This window comes from Drosophila innubila (genome assembly GCF_004354385.1).
Source record: "Drosophila innubila isolate TH190305 chromosome 2L unlocalized genomic scaffold, UK_Dinn_1.0 4_B_2L, whole genome shotgun sequence".
Classification (NCBI taxonomy): domain Eukaryota; kingdom Metazoa; phylum Arthropoda; class Insecta; order Diptera; family Drosophilidae; genus Drosophila; species Drosophila innubila.
The window spans coordinates 13,742,926-13,762,506 of record NW_022995372.1 but is presented as its reverse complement, the minus strand read 5'-3'; the positions used below and the strand labels follow the sequence as shown (position 1 = coordinate 13,762,506).

The 19,581-nt window shown below is 36.1% G+C and overlaps 2 protein-coding genes across 6 annotated transcripts; both read right to left on the bottom strand.

Moving 5' to 3' along the window:
- Positions 1 to 175: 175 nt before the first annotated feature.
- On the bottom strand, positions 176 to 18,986 carry LOC117779707 (Krueppel homolog 1). Of its 5 annotated transcripts, none has more exons than XM_034615988.1 (5): positions 18,001 to 18,986; positions 3,920 to 4,668; positions 1,753 to 2,961; positions 1,574 to 1,722; positions 176 to 1,506 (listed from the first exon to the last, which is right to left on the bottom strand). In XM_034615988.1, the coding sequence occupies exons 2-5, from the start codon at positions 4,649 to 4,651 to the stop codon at positions 1,182 to 1,184; spliced, it is 2,415 nt and encodes an 804-aa protein (XP_034471879.1). In that variant the 5' UTR covers positions 4,652 to 4,668; positions 18,001 to 18,986; the 3' UTR covers positions 176 to 1,181. The 5 variants fall into 5 exon arrangements, with proteins under 5 accessions (XP_034471879.1, XP_034471878.1, XP_034471881.1 ...); XM_034615987.1 differs by having other exon boundaries at positions 1,574 to 1,725; positions 1,756 to 2,961; XM_034615990.1 differs by having other exon boundaries at positions 1,574 to 1,721; positions 1,758 to 2,961.
- LOC117779735 lies at positions 5,969 to 7,341 on the bottom strand. Its single transcript, XM_034616034.1, has one exon. The coding sequence runs from the start codon at positions 6,730 to 6,732 to the stop codon at positions 6,490 to 6,492; it is 243 nt and encodes an 80-aa protein (XP_034471925.1). The 5' UTR covers positions 6,733 to 7,341; the 3' UTR covers positions 5,969 to 6,489.
- Positions 18,987 to 19,581: the final 595 nt, after the last annotated feature.

Genomic DNA, 19,581 nt, shown 5'->3' with positions numbered 1-19,581 from the left:
TTGCTATGCACCGATTGTTAATTAACGTTCAGTGTTATCGGTGAATCGCTGCTATCGATAAGAATTGACATTCACAAAAGCGGTCAACAAAGCTGTTCGAAGTGGCAACGCTTGCTTATCGCTAACAGTTTCAACTGCCCGCCAATTAAAAATTTAAGTGAAAGTGGTTTTCATATATTGTTTCGCAATTGATTTTTATTACTTCGCTTGCGCTTAATATTTCATGCTACAATTTAAAACTATATGTATATTACTTAGCGTTTACAAAAAATTATTTATGGCGCATTTGAATATGCGATGTACACACAAAGTACAAGTAATTGTTTTGTTTTGTATGCTGCTTGCTTGGTTTTAATTTAAACTTAATTACGCTTGCTTGCTCTTTGCTTATCAGTTCATTATTCTCCATATGTAAGTATAATAAAATAGTTGTTGAATATTGTATGTGTTTGTGTGTGTGTTTTACATTTAAGTGTGTGTTGTTGATTTTAATGATTTTTGTTTAAAAATGAATTTTTTATGATTTTCGCTTGTATATAAAATATAAAATGCATATCAAATAGATTTTTTTGATGATTACTTAATCATATAATTTTGTATGGGATTTGATGGGCGCGCATTAATTACATAATTATGCTTATTTAGTTGCAGTTATAAATAAGTTTCTTTAGAATTATGTATGTATATTAATTGTTTATTCTTGCCGTTGCCAATATGGCCTTTACTAGCATAAATATTTTAAATGTATTTAATTATGTACGTAGCTTATTATTGTTATGGTTTTTCTTTTATGGTAGGGCTTCTTTGTTTGTCTATGCCAAATGCATCGTGATGCGATTTCTTTTAATACCAATTGCCAAACTCACAAATTGCAAATGAGACGTTTTAACAAAATTCATTTAAAAAACTTCAAGCAAACGCGATTTAAAAGTATTTAAAACATAATAGGACAAGTTTAAAATAAAACAAATTTCTTGCATTTGTATATAGTAATACTTTTGGCATTTCTCGCTGCTAATTAAAACATAAAACATCATCATTATCATCATCATCATCATCATCATCGTCGTCTCAGAGGCTGGCACCTGTCCAAGCCTTAAAGTAAAACTAATTTCAGTTTGAATTTGTTGAACAGTCTTTATGCTGATTAGTTGCTGCTGCTGCTGCCTGAAGTCTCCCCACTACGAGGCCTTGGCAAACTGGATGACAGAGCTCATGCGCATCACCTTGGAGCTGGCATTGCTGCCAGCATCTGTCGATGTTGCTGACGTGGCAAGTGCAACATTATCATTGCCATTTGTGGCGCCATTGCTGACTCCTTTGCTGGCATCGCCCTCGTTCATATAATGCTTGCGCTTGCGCAGCGGCAATGTCATCACATTCCGATCGGCCATCATCAGGGAATCGCTTTCCGGCGAGGAACTGCGCTCCGGAGATTCTGTGCTCGAGCGCAGTCCAATTGCCGCCTCGACGCGACGCACAATATCCGGATTGGGCAGGGCAGATCTGCAAGTGATCAAACAGTATACAATAAGTAATCCGCTCGAGAATATGCGTATGCTGAGCTACTTACTCATACTTGGGCACTGGCGCATAGCCCTTGTGCAGTCCATGACGCGCCAGATCGCCGCGTTTGAAGTGCTCAATGAGCACGTTCGCCTCATGGGTGTCATCATAATTGGCCGCCAGATCGCTCACATGCAGCGTAGGTTGTTGTTGTGGTTGGTGTTGTTGCGGTTGTTGTGGTTGTGGCTGTGTCTGTGCCGGAGCAGGCGTGGGCGTCGCTGCATGTCCACGTCGCAGCTGCATCATTTGCCAGGCCGCCGCCTGCACATCCTCATCGTTGTCATGCTCATTGCCCGTTTGCTGCTCATCCGCCTGGTCATGATCGCGGCGTGCAATGCTGGCCGCCTCAAGCAGCGCTGGATTGATGGTCAGTCCAGCTGCCGCAGGTTGTTGCAGCTCCAGCACTAAACTGGGTGCACTTATTGCCGCCTGCTGCTGTTGATAGTAGATCATCTGCTGTGGCTGTTGCATGCTCAGATCCGTGGGCAGCTCCTCATCCGGATAGCTGTGCACATGCTGGGCACTGGAGACGCCACTATCACGACTGAGTGCATCCGTCGTCAGGAATTGCGGAGGCGGCGATGCTTGACTGCTCGATGGCGAGTAGTTGGAACTGACGGAGCTGGGCGAGAGTGGCGATGGTGTTGCAACAACAGCTGTGGCAACTGTGGCAACTGCCGCTGCTGCTGCTGCTTTGACGCCACGTGCTTGACGTGGCTTCTTCACGGCTGGCGGCGAACTTGGTGGCGAATTGTTGCTGCTCTCCGAGTTGCTGGCAATGGAGGAGGCTGATCCACTGGCAGCCGATGCTGATGCTGCTGCTGCTGCTGCCGCTTCAACCTCATCGTCGGGCAGCTCGTTGGCATGTCCCTTGATGTGGGCCTCCATCTCCTTCTTGTTCTTGAACGTCTCGTCGCAGATGGTGCACTTGTAGCACTTGGCACCATAATGTTGCACGCGATGCAGCTTCAGCACATGGTTATAGCCAAAGTCGCGGAAGCAAATGTCACAATGATATGGCTTCTCGCCAGTGTGCGTTCTGGAGTGCACCTTCAGTTGCTTGGAGCATGTGAATCCCTTGCCACAGCCCGGCTCCGGGCACTTGTACGGCTTCTCGCCCGTATGCGTGCGCATGTGTATTACCAATTGGCCGGACTGTATGAACGTCTTCTCGCAGACGGAACACTTGTGCGGACGCTCGCCCGTATGGATCCTCATGTGGCGATGCAGCTTGCCGGAGTGCTCAAACGCACGTCCGCACACATCGCATTTGTAGGGTCGCTCCTTCGTGTGGATGCGTCGATGCACCTGCAGGTTCTCCTTCACACTGAACAGCTTGTGGCAGAACTCGCACTCGAAAGGACGTTCTCCTGTGTGCGTCCTGTAGTGACGGATCTGCAAGGAGCGAACAAAACAAAATACACATAAATAATTAATTAAAATCAACAATTAACAGATTTAAATGTTACACTTTTAGATGGGAATTTCTTGTATTTATTTTTATTTATTGTGATTTATAGCATCATATTAAAACCTATCTATCATTAAAGCGTATAATACTCTAAGCATTTCTCATTTTAGTGCAGTTTATATTTTTATTTATTTAATTTATAATTATAGGAATTTCATATCAAAGGTAAGACAAAGAAATCTCGTACAGAGTATGTGTCAAAATTGTGTAGAAAAGTAAATTAAGTAGTAAATTAAGTAAAAGTATTAAGTAAAAGTACTTAAATTAAATTCAATTATTTTAAATTAAGGTTTTCGTCTATTTTTTTAATCAAATTATTTGTTTTTATAATGACTATATTTCTTTTAAATACATTAATAATTCATTTTCATATTTGTTTTTGTTTTCATTTGTTTTTAAAGTACAAAACTTGTTATCATTTTAGAAAATATCGCGTTTCTTAAATGTTATTATTTTCTAAAACTAAACTAAAACTAAAATTATGAATATAAAGAGAAATACTAAACCAGTCTTGGTTTTTCCTTTTATTCAGAATGCTCATGAAAAAACATGAAATATTGAAAGAAAAATATTACAAATAAAAATGTCCTTACTTTAAAGTAAAAAAATATATATTTCAGGCTTTGCACTGATGCGACTCTGAACTTTAATTTAATTCTGAATCATATTTTAATTTAAAATTTCTTAATGTGATCACTCAAAAAATTTTATGGAATAAAATTAAAGCTTTTAAATTTTTAAAAACCATAGAAGTCTCACAAATTGTTAGTTTTTGAATCAGCGAAATGTTTTGTTTTTCGAAAAATTTTTTTTTAACTGATAGGTGTAAGAATGCATCTGTAAGTGGAAATAGATCCCTAAGTTTCCCAGAACTGAACTCACCAGTCTCGCAGGCACCGCAAATGTCTTCTGGCAGACGTTGCACTGATAGGGATCGGCTCCAGCGGCAACATTGGGCAGCGGTTTGATGGTCGGACTCTTTGGGATGCCCAGTGGCAGCCCGGCCTCATTCAGCTCAATGGGCAACGAGTTGGCTGAGGTGGCGCCACCTATTGCACTGCCCTTGAGACCCAACGCCATGTCCGCATTTTTCGCATGCGATTTTGTGTGCGACGTGTGCGCCGATTTGCTGCCAAAGGTCATGCCACATTGCTCACACTTGAATTGCGGCTTGTTGGCGTTTGGTTTCCTTGTTGTTGTTGTTGTTGCTGCCACTTTGGATGTGACAGCTGTTGTTGTTGCTGCCGCAAAGGACAGTGGCAACTCTGTTTTGATGCATTGCTGCTGCTGTGTTGCTGTTGTTGTTGTTGGTGTTGCAGCATCAACTGTTGTTGATGTAATACTTTCATGTTGCTGATGCTGTTGTTGTTGCTGTTGCAAGGCCAGTTGATAATTGGCAAGCTGTTGTTGCTGCTGCTGTTGCTGTTGTTGCAACTGCAATTGTCGCTGTTGTGGCGTCTGCAACAGCTCGTAGTGCTCATGCTGGCCGCTAGGTGGCGCTGCCCCAACACCAACACCGTTGGACGTCACAGTGAGTGGCGCCTGTAGACAGAACTGCGTTTGACTGGGTTGCTCCGTCTTTATAAGCAACTGGTTAGCCGAGTAGTACACCATGTTGGTTGTGGATGAATCTGCAATGGAAATATTAAATAATTCCAAAAATGTTATTATTTTTCGAAAAAAATTTAATATGTTGTATATTATAATATAATTAATTTAATTAACAAAGATAATTCATTTTTTTAAATAACCTAGTATTTTTTATAATAAATCATGTAATATTTTGTAAAGTTTAATATAATTAATTTAATTAACAAAGATTATTCATTTTTTGAAGTAATCCAATGTTTTTTATAATAAATCATGTAATTATGACAAGATTTCGTCTGAGAAATTTTGGAAATTTGTTTTTATGCAATATTTTTATACAAAGTGCAAAAAACTTAATTTAAAACAGAAAAAGGAATTCTCCAAACCAAAAGAATCAATTTCTGCGCTAGCAGTTGATGTAATTCATAACAATTTTATGATAATAATTTCTGGACAATTCTATTTGGTGTGTCTTTGTTAAGTCTAAAAATATTTCGAGTTTCATTCGTTATCTGGCTGAAGCTAAAAATATTAAACGTTGCATTTCTTATCTAAGTGAATCGAAAAATATTACTATGCTGCTTTCTTATCAAAAATAAAGTGTATATATAAATTTTTGGTTTTTATTTTGAATAATTCAAAGTCTAACATGAGGATTTTCACACTATTCAAGTGCAACCCTGTTTCAGCCTTAGCCAAGAACTGGACGACCTGCATTATGTGCTTTTCTTGTTTTCCTCTGAAGAATCGCAATCGATGAGCAACAACGCAAAAGCCCAAAAGGTAGCTTGGGTGGTTGGGAAAACCCCGCAGGGGTGGGGGCTCCCAACAACAATAAACCCAAATAGAAAAAACCACCCTACCAACTCAAACTACGCAATTTTATGTTATTGCCGGCGCAAGTTTCAGATGGAAAATGAAAACGCATAAGCTTAAGGGGTAAGGGTAAGTCCAAAATGAGAGCAGAAATTATTTGGGTGTCAAGAGAGAGAAAAGAAGAGAAAGGGTCTCTATAATCAACAACGCAATAGAATCAACGCAAAGTTCTAGGAGAACTTTCATTAAATTTCCCCTAGTTGGAAATTTCCTTTCTTTTTTTTTTTTTTTTTTTTTTCTCGTAAGCTCTGAAACCGGCCTTTTCGACAACTCTCAGCGCTCTCTGTTGTTTGTTATTTTATTTGACTCCCCCGGCACCCTGCCCCCCACTCTCCACTCATTTAAGAAAAACTGCGTATACCAAAACAAAATGGCGTTCTCATTATTTGAGTTTGGGGGCGAACTTTTTCCGGCAAATTTCTTGAACTTTCTTCCGGGATTTACCTTTTCCATGTGTTTTCTTTGGCATAGCTTTCGCTCCGGCTTTGACTTTGGATATATCCATCAATTCCGTACCCGGTTTCGTAAGCGTATCCTTAATCCAATTTTGCTTGGCTGACCAAGTCTTTTTCCCGTTATGGGACTCAGTCATTGTGATTACAATATTTTGTTAAAATTCCAAAGGGAGAGGTATAAAAGTTTGATTTTTTATTTCCTTTTTTTTGCAGTCTAGGTTTTTTCCGTTTATGCGCAGTCCATTCTTTAGTCTTTATTTTTTTCGCAGTATTTCTTATTTTTATAGTTTTTAGAGATCTTCTGAATAATGCCACTATATATAGTTAGTATAAGTTGATTAATAATTCAAGTCCAAAGTTCAGACTATTTTGTACTGTTGCAAATATTTGTAAATCAGTCCCGAGTTGTTTTTTTTTTAATTTTGTAGCGACAGTCTTAAGTTATATACGGAAGTTTCTATATTTTAAATACTTAATATTATAATAATTCACTTAATTCATTTTTATTTTCGTCGAATTTTCAACTGTTTTTTAGACCACAATATTCATTTTTCGCGTAATCTTGGACTTGATGACATTCTTTTTCAAAATCTTGATAATTTTCTTCAAATCCTTGAGGGACTGATGCATGGTCAGGTGTTGGTAGCGCAACACCTGATGGTGTTGTTGTTGCTGCTGTTGTTGGACTCGCTGTTGATTGGCTTGGCCCAATGCCTTATTCATGCGCATTTTTCTAAATGATCTTAGGATATCGTTCATTGAGAAATCGGTCATCTTAGAGCTCCAACACCAACGCACACCACCCACAATTCACAATTCACACTCACACACTCGCACACACACGCACAGCTGAAGAAGGCAACGGAGGCGATTCCAATTGGAAGGCAGAGTTCACATTGCCGCACGCGAAGCTCTACGTTTGATGGTGCACCGGAGACTGGTGGGTGAGTTGCCGAAAAATACGCTGTGAACCCAAAAACCCAAACCAGAACAGAACAGAACTGAAAACATCAACCAACCACCACCACCACCATCACCATAAACACTCCTATCAGCCAGCCGGGCCCATTGATCTATCATATGAACAAATTTCCCAAATGCGCGACGCTCATTCAATTGGAAAAGCGACCGAGTGAGTTTTCCCCAAAAACTGTGTGAGAGCATACCACATTTGAGTGGGGAAATATTTGAGTGCTTTTCAATTTGAGCTAATTTCCAAGTTTCATGCGACTTTTATGACTCATCACTGAAAACAATCGAAATCTTATCTTCATTTCTTTTTTATAATTAACAACATCAGGTTGAGTATTAAACATTTTAGATTTTCCAATGAGTCATGCTGAATTGGAACTAACTTAATCTACATACGAGTAATGCCCATTTTTATGATGACAACAATAGTTCTAACGAAAATAGTACAAATAAAACCATATGTAAATGTCAAATATAACTGTGCAATTAGCGATAAATTTTTTGCGAACCTAACGCAACAATATTAACCTTTTTTTGAGTCAAAAAACAAATACTTGAAACTATAATTTTCTATTATGAAAAGATGACAAAAAAAATAATATAAGAAAACTTATAGACATAGATATTTTTAGGTCTTTTAGAGTTTAATATTTAAGACTTTAATAATTACAGTTTTTAATGTTTATTAAATTTTATAGTTCATAATATTATGCATCTTATGGAAATAAACTAATAGATCATAATATTATTTCTTAACTGATCTTATATAAATAAATCTTAACAGATTTTAATATATTTAGTATTGATCATCATACATATGAGTATAAATTCGCTTTGATCTTTGATATTAATTATGTTGATCTCATGGAAATAGATTTTAGTTATTTTATTATCTCTAAGCATTTTTAAATTCTTATAGATCTTAATTTTTCAGATCCTACGGATATTTATCTACATAAATCTTAATGTTATTGATTTTTTATTTTAATATTTTTGATTTTTTGAATTTTTAATAATCTCTCTATCTTTCCACCTTAGACAACTTAAAAAAAATCATGAAAATTCAATGGTAAATAATTATTGTTTGACGCAAGTTCAAACACTTTTTTCAAGTTTTCTTGTTTTTGTGGTTGCTTACACTACCAGATGAATGAGTGTGTGTGTGTGTGTTGTACTCTGCGCCTCACACAATTCGTTAAACTGGCGCAAAAGTTCATTAACATTCGACACAAAAACTATTTTCGTGTGTGTACGTATGCGTGTGTGTGTGTATGACACACACATATGCAAGCATATGTATATGCGATCAATGCTCTCTGCTCCCTCTCTCTCGCTCTCTATCTCTCTCTATCTTTCGAGCTCGACGAAGGTAAAGAAACCAACAACAAACAAAAAGAAACACCAAAAATTTATCTATTTATGAGGTTAAAAGCACGACACGGCCAAGTACAATGAGCTCGGTCAATGATCGTTGAGACGAGCTCCGAATCTCCCCTTCCCTTTCCTCTGCCTCCCTCTGCCTGCCTTTGCCACCTTTTTCCAGCGTTCATCGTGCTCATATTGACCGTGTCGTCATGTTGCTGTTAAATTCTCATGTGATTCTTTTGAAATCGAGCTGTATATACCGTTATTTTGTTGGGATAGCTCAGAAATAGAGCGCAACGAGCTTGAAAACTGGTATTTGAAAAGCATTGCACGGAGTTGATGTTGAGGGGCGAGTTTACGATGTGTTGGATAGATCAGTGAAGCTTCTTTAATGATAAGGCAGCAAGCGAGAGAAATATCTATTCGATCTATGGTAGTTTTAAGAGTTTTTCATTAGAAAAATAAAATATAAAGTTGGAAAATACAGAAATAAACATTATATTTTTTTATATATTGTGAAAGAGTGTCATTTAAAAGTATAATTATTGTAGATTTTCGAATTCATTTCGAATTTTTTTTGTATTTTTTAATAATTTTCTAGTGAATAACAAATTTTTATACTGTCATAAGCTGAATAATATATTATATTTAAATGTTATCAAATTCTAATTTACGATATTTATAGCTTTTTACTTCACTTTAAATATAAAAAAAGTTTTCAAAAAAGCTACCTATGTATTAATAACACAATCAAGCAATTAGTGCCGTCCAAAAGTCCAAACCAAGACCCTCAACACGCCTACAAAAAACAAGCATACATGTCTACATATACACAAGTATATACAAGTATATACAAGTATCTGTATAAACAGCTACAACTTGAAATTGTTCACGCTACTTTTTTTTCGGTTTGCTTTTTGGGAGGTCAATGAACATTTAAATAGAAGCAATTGTAAGCTTTTCTCTCGCCGCGATTTGTTTACGTATTTTCTTGTTATTTGTCTAGCGTATCCATTACAACGAGTTGTTGTCTTGTTACTCTTTTTTTTTTATTCCTATTTGTTGCTTTAAATTTGTTCAGTCGCGATAAGATAGAATTCGCTTGTCGTATTTGGTACTCATTAATTTTTTTTTCTGTATTATTTTGTATTTGTGCTTAGTAGGGGTAAAGTTTAAATGTAGGTAAACTATTCAATGAATTATTGCTGCGGAAACACTTCAGGGACGCACTTATAACTCTCATGACCGATAAGATACTGATAAGCGCAACGCGTGACTTTTAGTATTCCTATGTACATATGTATATATGTATGTATGTATATGACTGTGTAAGTACCGGGATATTTACTCGTTATGATTTCGGAAATACCCAGACTAGCTGTTTTTTTTTTTAAACCTACAGTTAATGATATAAGAACTCAATAAAAGGCAGGGATCGCCAAAAAGGGCTGAGTTAAAAAAAAAATCAATCAATCTATGATAAATAGGGAAATGTTAGATATAATTTTTCGGAATGAAGTATCCTAGAAACACAGTTAAATTTAATAATTGATAAAATAAAAAATAATTATACATATTTCAATTTTAGATATAAATTTTTTTTATTTAAAAACTATAACTATTTCAATTTCTGATAAAAAGTCACTTTTAATAAATTAATTTAGTTGCGAAATATTTTTTAGTGTACAATGTACAAACAGTATTTCAAGAAAATGTTTTGGCAAAATTAAAAAATTTACTCATTTCTCTTGCTTTTTGCATATATATTTTTTAAGGATTATTATTCTATTTTCAGTTTTATTATTCGTGTCTAAGGTTCTTAGAAGAAGTTAAAAAAAAATTATTTTTATTAAATTTTACTAATTAAAAAAACAAACAAATACGTGAATTTTTTGTTGGTCAAAACACTTTCTGGACTAACTGTATATTTTTCTGCCCAAAGGATGATTTTCTAATATCTACACAAAATTGCGAAGGTCTAGACTCTAGACGCAAAAGATTAACAAAAAACGTAACCATTGAACACCTACACACACGTCCAATATGAAAGTGTATGTGTAGGCGATACACACATACTTACAAACCTTTGAATATACGTTTACATATGTATGTATGTACATATACATATGTATATGTACAAGGCAGCGAGCAGAGCAAAGGAGAGAGGGCAAAAATCCAACAAATTAAACATAGGCAGCGGTTGGCCTAGGTCAAAACGTCGTCACGCCGGCAGCGACAGCGACATCGACATCGACAGCGACTGCGAGACGACGACAGACGAGACGAACGAACGAATTGTAGCTGTCGCTGATGTTCTAATGGTCAAAAAAGATGATGGTGGGGGGGAGAGGATGTGTGGCGTTATGTTAAGCGGTAAGGCGCGCGTGTAAATGAAAAAATAAAAATAATAATGATTAAAATGTAGTATTGAATAACATGATGACTTAACAGTTTTGCGACAGATACTCGCCAGCAGAATTGTCAACTATGGCGTAATTTGTCATTGTTTCCACAATTCTTGCGTTAGCTTGCGAAATTCAATATTTGCATGTCAAGGTATTGTGCGAAAAGGAAATCAATGCGAAATTCAAGGCTGCAACAAAACAACCCTGTGTCAAGGAGAGTTTCACTTTCGTCACATTCGAACTTCCCTTTCGTTTGGTAGCCTCTGAAATCTCCTTCAAGCCGCCCACAGTCAACCCAGTCCAGCATGCAGCAGTAACAACAACAAGCAACATTGCTTACTCACTGCACACTCACAAACACATCACATATTGTGTGCACACGCACGCACACTGAGGCAGAGACAGTTGCTCGTTGCCCGCTACTCTGTTGAAAATCCATGCACGTCCTCCTTATACGACCGCACAGGCGAAGCGAATGGAAAACGACAACCAACGAGCAATGCGTTGTCGAAAACATTTGCACGCCCTCCACGTGTAGTTCAAGTTCAATACAAAACGAGCAAAGCACACGGGCTATATGCAAGCGAGAGAGAGTGTGAGAGAACGACGCAAAACGAGGAGTGTGAGCTTACGTTGCTGCCTCTGCTGTCGCTCGCTGTCTGCAGCGGACGCAGACGCCGACAGTGACGCTGGCAGCGCAGTGCAGTTTTCTTATAGGGGTCTTGTGTATCTATGAAGTACATTGCAAAATTTACATTGCATACTTTTTTTAAGCGATTGTTAAATCATCTAGATTCTACAAATATGCAAATATTCTAGAAATATATATTATATTTGTACATATGCTGAGGTAACAGTTACAAAATTTCTTTTACATTTTTTATGGTACGGATTTTATTGCAGCTTGCTCGAAATTTGCTCGAAAAAGACGCTTCGCTCAGCGCAAGTCCAAACGGCGACAAAGCAACCTCATTCTCCGCATGCCATACAAAAGGGTCAACAACCTACGAAAAGCTCATGACGATATTTTTTTGGTTTTTTTTTGTATTTTATTTTCGAAAAATGTAAAGAAAAGAAATCCGAAAACAAAGTGAACATGTGTGTTTGAGTGTGTGTGTGTGTTCGTGTGTGTGTGTAAATGAAATGTGAAGCCCCAGCCAGAATTGAAATTTCAGCTGCTGTCGGACTGGGGGATCGTGTTCTTCTTGTCGCCTGGATCCAGTGTTGCCACTTCAGCTATTTTATTTTTCGATTTAACAATGTTCTAATTAATAAATTTTCTAATCCTATTAGCTGTAAATAAATAATTTTTTAAATTCTATTTTAATTAAAATATTATACTTGTAAATATTTATGATTTTGTAAACGTTTGTTTCTTTTAAATAGTATTTAAAAATAAATAAATTTATTAATATACAAATTAAAAAACATGTTCTAATAGGTATTTAATTTTTCAAGTTGCAAATTTAAAATATGATATCCGTAGATATATTCATGTTTGTGAAATTTAAATATTGCTTTTCATACTGTCATTATTAACCAGTCTCTTAAATGTTCAGACAAATAATTACATTTTTATATGCCTACTTAAATTCTGTTTATTTCTATACATTTTTTTTGCTGGTGTCAATTTAGCTTTTTTAATATTCTGGCAACTCTGCCGGGATCGATCCATAACAGCAGCAGCGGCAACAACAACCACAGTCAATATATAAAAATTTGTGGAAACCTCAAAATAAATACACACGCATACAATACATAATTTCGAGTACACGAACGAAGCAGCAAAAGACGACAACAACAACAATAACAACAAAAAAGAGGCGGCATGCACAAGTGTTTTTTCTCTCTCTCTCTCTCTCTCTCTTTCTTTATTTTAAGTGCCGAATTTCTTCTTTGTTCGCTGCATTGCCGAAAAAAAGGGTTAAAGAGATGGGGAGACTGTGGGCAGACATATTGGATTTGCATTTTGTTTTATTATTGTTGTTAAATAATAAAAATTTAAATTGCATTTATTTATGATACATATTTCAAAACAAAATTCAACAAGGAGTGTTTCCAAAATTTGCAATGCATTTTTGGATAAACAAGTTTGCAAGTGTAAATATGTAATTTAGGGGTGGGGACTTGAACTTCCGGCAATGGAAATAATGTAAAGATTTGTGGGCGTTGCAGCTGGACAGGAATGAGAGCTCGATATACATATTTAAACGTATTTTTACTTGTAAGATTGGCTTAAAAAATAAATGCATTCGCTTACCGGAAAAATAATTATTGCAAAATTATCTTAATCCTGATCATAAATTATGTACAGACATTGTTGCATTAAGAAATATTTTGAATTTGTATTTTAATAAAACGTATCCTCTAGAATTTGAATTTTGAATTTGTATATGTATTGTACATAAGCAAATACCAGTTTGTTTGGAGAGCCAAATAATGTATGTATGTGTACATAACTTGACTTTTTTTTGGCAAAACTCGTTTTGCAGGTTGTTTAACCATCAACTTGAAATATTTTGTTAGAATCTTTGCTTCTTATCTTTAAAATTACTGACCAAACTCAAGTCACAACTCGTTAGTTATTCATTATCTATCGCAAATCAACAGAATGACTGATCACAGAGAGCAAACATCTTTTCTCAGTGAGTGCGAATGTTAATTGCATTAGAATGAGACAGCTGTATAGTCAAAATGCTGTTACAGCTGCGCCTTGAACTTGAATTTGAGCAGTCGCAGTCAGAGGCAGCAGCAGCGACAGCGACGCTAGCAGCGACTGCGATGTGGCCTTCAACTAAAGTTCGGTACAGTGAACATTTCTACCAACAAATTGAAAATTAAATGCGCATAACAAAAGCAAAGCATATAAAGAGGAGTGAATGAAGAGAGCGTCAAGCGATGTTGAGAGAGAAATAGAGAGAGCTTGTGCATTGCAAGCGTACAGCCAACGACTGCGTCAAAAAGCGACGACGCCGCTGCAACTGTCCTTGAACTTGGCAAACATATTATTCTTTCATTTCTTCTTTTTGCTGTTGTTGTTGTTATGTCCAAACGAAGGACAACCGCACATACACACACACACACACCTGAATGCAAAAGCTGCGTCCACCATTTGCTTTATTAATGTGCAGCAGCGTCGACGTCAGTAGCGACAGAGCAGCGACAGAGCGTGCACTCATGCATTGCTCACATATGGCTTCAAGCTGCGCCGCCTATGGGCCAGTGTGTGTGTGTGCGTGTGTGAGTATCGATAAATCTAGCAAAATGGCTGCCCAAGTAATTAAACGTTACATTTAAAATGCACTAACAAGGAGTTATGCATATTTAAATATTGAAATTAAACAACCTTTAAAATGTAATAAAAAATTGAAATTATAGTTTACAAAAGCATACACTTGTAAATTGATAAATACTAGTGTTTTTTTTTTTTTTTTTTTTAAAGCGATTAAATTCTTGGAAAAAATTCACTGGCTTCTTGGGCCAAGGGGAACTTTAAGATTTCTAAGAAAGCAAATATATAATACGTTATGCGACATTACCAAGCGACAAAATAATCAACGATTTCACAATTTAAGAAAAAAATTAATAATAAAAAGCCTGACCACAGAGCACAAACAGCATGAATCAAATAGAAATCCAATAGAATGACGGGACAGCTCACTTCATTTACTAAGAATTGGCATTTAGAACAAAGAAATAAACCAAATTGTACATACATATGTATGTACATATATAGCTAAAGACATATATAAATTATATATTGTATATAAAATTTGTTAACCAAGGTCAACATTTTTTATATACAGAACTATTTCACAAAAGCAAATAAACGATTGCCGGGGGAGCGGTCCCATATACGTGTATACATACATATATTACTTATGTACACATGAACATAAATATTTCACGATAAACACAAATAAAAGCTAAGAACTTTTGAGAATGCCAAGCAGTAGCAACAACAAACAATCTAACGACTAAGCTCAAATAAATATGGCGGATCGAGGCAACAGCTACGTTGAGATACTTTTTGGGGATGTATATGTATGTATTATATATACAATTTCGGCACACACACACTCACACAGACAGACAGACCCGTAATGTAGCTTTACGCATGTCTGTGAACCGGCTTTTTACGTTAGAATAATCTTGTAGCTCAGAGTGTATGTATCCGTCAGATACTCAACTGATTTCGCTTCTTGTTGTGTGTGTTGCAATACAAAATTTAATGGGGTAGGCAAAGAGTCGGTAGACATAACAAACAAATTGCCATATTTCGCTTTCTTTTTATTCGCAATTCTTAAAAAAGATTTGATTTCAGGGTTCTCAAATTTGCCGTGTGACCGACGCAATTATTGATAAGCATTCTTTTATGAATTAACTGAAAGCTCTTAAAATAAACCAATTTAATTAGAAGAAACATTTCAGTACGGAAGAATTGTATGCTGATAAGCGACAAACGGAATTTTTATGCCAGGAATTTATTTACTTTATTATGTGTTTGCTCCTCCAGACTTTTCGCTTTCAGTGCAAACTGATCGGTTTGGAAAGTTGCCATGATTATTGACGCCATTAACAATTTCTGCCCTGTACTCAAGGAAATGGCCATAAATAGTGAGAGTAACTGACTTTTTATGGCGGCTCAAAGGTTCTTAGTTAAGTTTACGGTCTATTAATGAACTTGAATTGAAGTTTGAACTGTTTGTCATTAAATTGTAAATTGATTTTCTAATCGAATGAGTGAGGAAATGTTTTGTAAACTTAAAACCAATTTCATTCATAGAGGAAGTTAATATTTACAAACTTTTCTTGATTTTGTGCCTATCAATTGTAATCTTGATTGACTTTCGATGGTGCCATAAAAATTAAAAAAATGACAAAAAAAAACCTCACATTAAGCACGACCCATTCATAAAAATCAGCTAGCAGACAATCGAAAGATACATTCAAATACCGCATCGATAAGAAACTTGGCAGCGATTGTCAGGGCGATAAGAACAACAGGTGGAACGTGAATGAAGGCAGCTACCCTAATGAGAATCAATCTGATATCGAGCACACAGCACGGTAAAAATAACTAAACACCTACGTAAGTAAATCAACAAGTTTTGATAACGATAACTGCATTCACTTCTCCCTCTCTCTCTCTCTCTCTCTCTCTCTCTCTATCTCTTTGTCTTTTGTTTTATAACTTTCGGGCAGAAGTACGCGGCATCAACACAATTTCCTGTGCACACACTCACACGTACTCGCACTCGTACTCGTAAATACCCCAATATCAATTTCCAAGATTACCCGACAACGCTTTCAAATTTAGCAGTTAATGTTGCTGCTGCTGTTGCCTGATTTTGTTATTGTTTTGCCTCGTTGACGCTGGTACTGACCTTCAAACACAAAATTAGCAAATAGATAAAATATATAAAAATACTTCACACGCAAAAAAAAGCACAAAAAAAAGGAGGAATACAAGTGGAAATTGCAAACACGGGACTCTTTTTTAATCGCATCCGAATTGCGCAATCCAAGTTAGATCAAAAAATGTTATATAGTCTAAATATCGCTGCAGAGATTGATGCTTAATAACGACAGTCTTCGAGCTCAAATTTTAATAGAGTCAAGATTGTGTAATCGTGAACCTTATCAATATTCTTCTTATTTTATTTTTTTACCCGTTACTTAAAATATAAATAAAAGGGTATATTGTGTTCATTGGAATGTATGTAACAGGGAGAAGGAGGCATCTCCGACCCCATAAAGTATATATAGCCATGTCCGTCCGTGTGAGCGCCTAGATCTCAGAGACTATAAGAGATAGACACACCAAATGTGGCACACAGATTTCTATAGACCCTACGCAGGTCAAGTTTGTTTTACATTTTTGGCACGACAGCATCCGCCAACTCAAATCGCGAAAAACCACCACATTCACAGTTTTTGAGAAAATACAGTTTTTATGTTAATAAACGTTGTCTATTAATATTATCTATAATATCATTTAACCGCAGCAAGATCGGACAAATAGAACTGGAGTAATAGCTAACCAAAGTTACTAATAAAGTTATTATTTTAATACAATCACCTTAAAGTATGCAGTAGTTTTTATTAGTTAGTAATTTCTTTAAAGTACTTTTATATTTATTAAAATAAGTAACGGGTATCCTATAGTCTGGATCTCGACTAAAGCCTTTCCCATTTCTATTTTTTTTTAATTTCTAAGGGAATCTCTTATCAGTTAATAAATTACACACGCGCTTCTGTTAATTTGGCAAGCGAGAGTATCGCGCTATCCTTTGTATAGTACTCGGTCTTAAAGACAGGTGCTTTTGAGGTGACTCACACGTCTGGCGTGCATGAATCACTCAAAGTTAGGAAACCCCTTGATAACGTCCCAATTGATCATAATCGAAAATTTTGAATAGATAGACTAAACGGCTTTATAAGCCCGTTGTATTCTGATGAGTCAAGGGGACGCCTTCTTTGTGGGATTGTGGGTTGAGGTGAGTCACATCAGGAGTAAAATTTTGACAGTCTAGTCTGGTGGGGGTAGTTGAAAGGTGGGTGGGTTGGTGGGTGTTTCTCTGGGTAATTGGGTGACTGTTTGATGATTTGCCACAAGTGGCAATGCATTGCGCTAAGCGCTGAAATAGACGAATTCATCATTAAATGAAACAATTTGTTCCCTTGTCACGGCATTTTCATAGTATGATTAAAGCATTCGATGATTCGACTAAATATAATTATTTCGAAAAAGTCCTTTGCTTGAAAAATATTGCAAAATCATGTTAGAATATTCTAGTTTAAATTGCTCATTAGAAAAAATTTCATGAACTCAGCTGTTAATATATACAAATATTTATAATTGGATGATCAACAGATCTGAAACTTACAGTGCTAAAGAACAACTAAATATTGAACAGGCAATCCTATAGGGATTATGATTATTAATATGAACGACTGTTGATCTCTCGATCTGGATTTAAAATCGATAAAGACAATAAAATAATCCATAATTAAAAAGCTGAACTATAAACAAAAAACCGTATCTACAAGTTTTTTGCATCATTCAAATCTAAATTAGGTAATTATTCTTATTAAAAACAATTTTAAATTAACTCTGCTAGCTACAGGGTTTTTAATTAATTGATTTATTTTGGTTAAATGTGGTTATACTTGACGAAAATAAATACTTATAATAAAAAAAGTATGATTATTGATTTGACTTATAACACAATGATATTTAATGTGTATTAATCAATATTAATGAATTATAATATTATGTGCTTTTTTTTAAGCTCACCATAAAATTGAAAAAAATCCACAAAAATATTGATATATTCCTTTTGGCTTGCTTAGATGTGTGTTATTCCAAAATCCAAATGCAAGTACTTTTTAATTTTTGCTTGAGGTTTATTTTTTAGCGATTGTAGTGTGTACAGTTAGTTGGTGAAACACTTGTTGTCACGCGAATCGACGAGTGGCAAGTGTTTGTAGAACTTTTTCACTGTTGCGCACTTGAGACGGAGGCAAAAAGATTCGCCGCGAAATCGAAATCGGTAATCGTTACACAAACACAAACACACACACTCTCTCTTTATCTCTCTCTCTCTCTCTCTCTCTCAACGTTTGTGTGCACTTGCCGTTCGGGCAGTTACCAAAAAATTGTACGATTTGCGAGTCCGTTAGAAGCAGAACCAAGTTACGCGAGGCAGCGGCGTTGACTGAACGAGCGCAGCGATCGTCGCGGTCTGTTATTGAAATTGTATAAGAATTGAGCGTCGCGTCGCAGTTGACGTAGTCCACAGTTGACTGTTCTTAATCGTTTGTGAGAGGGAGAGCTTTAGTCACAAAGAGAGCGATTTGCGTTTTATAATTGCGGACTGTTCTCATACATGTACACAGGCATGTTGTCAATGTGTAGGTGTGTGAGACGACGTATGCTTTGGTGACGTTCGTTTCTGCTGCGCTGCTTATTTCTAATGCTGACTGCTTTATACAATTAATAAGTTTTTCAAGTTTAATTTGTCGCTGCTGCGAATTTCCGTATCATGCACACATACATGCAAGCGAATGCGTGTGCGTGTGTATATTTAGTATCTCTGCTGCTTTTGTTTATTTTATGTGTGCGTGTGTGAGCACTATGATTGCTGTTGTTGTTTTATTTGTTGTTGCGCACATTCACACGCCACTATAAACAATATTGACCTAGGTTATATACTATATACTCACACCTACATATGTATAGATTAGTATTTCTGATATTTTTATGCTTTAGTTTTATTATTTTTAAGGTTGCTCTTTAGTCACTTTTGCATTAATTTATTGATCATTTTTATTCAAATATACGTATGTATTAGTAATCAGTCTTTTGTTAAACAAACAAATTACCATTTATATAATAATAAAACACAAATTGATTTAAGAATTGCACTTTTTGTTGAAGAAAAATAATTTAAAACATTTACTAGTTTTTTAGTTATTAGCGTTGATTTTGATTTGAATAAACACTAAACAATAAGGCAAAAAGTTTAGATAGCGTTGACGATTTGCTTTTATTTGATTTCTATTAATTGTTAATTGTTAAGTTTTGCACGGTTAAAAGCTTTCTAATACTATTGAAAGTTCTCTGCGTTCACTGTGTTGACGCGTCGCCAGCTCGCTGAGAAATACGAAATGGCGGCCAGCGTTCAAAATTTGCCGAGAACAACACGCTGGCAGCGCAGCGAGCAGCAAGCAGCAACGCAGCTTTGGCTGCGCAGCTGACGTTGGCGTTGGCTTTGGCAGCGGCAGCGGCAGCGGCTGCGACAACTGAAGAATGAAAGCACTGTGTGTGTGCAAGAATGAGTGACTATGTAAATGCGTGCGTGCGTGTGTGTGTGTG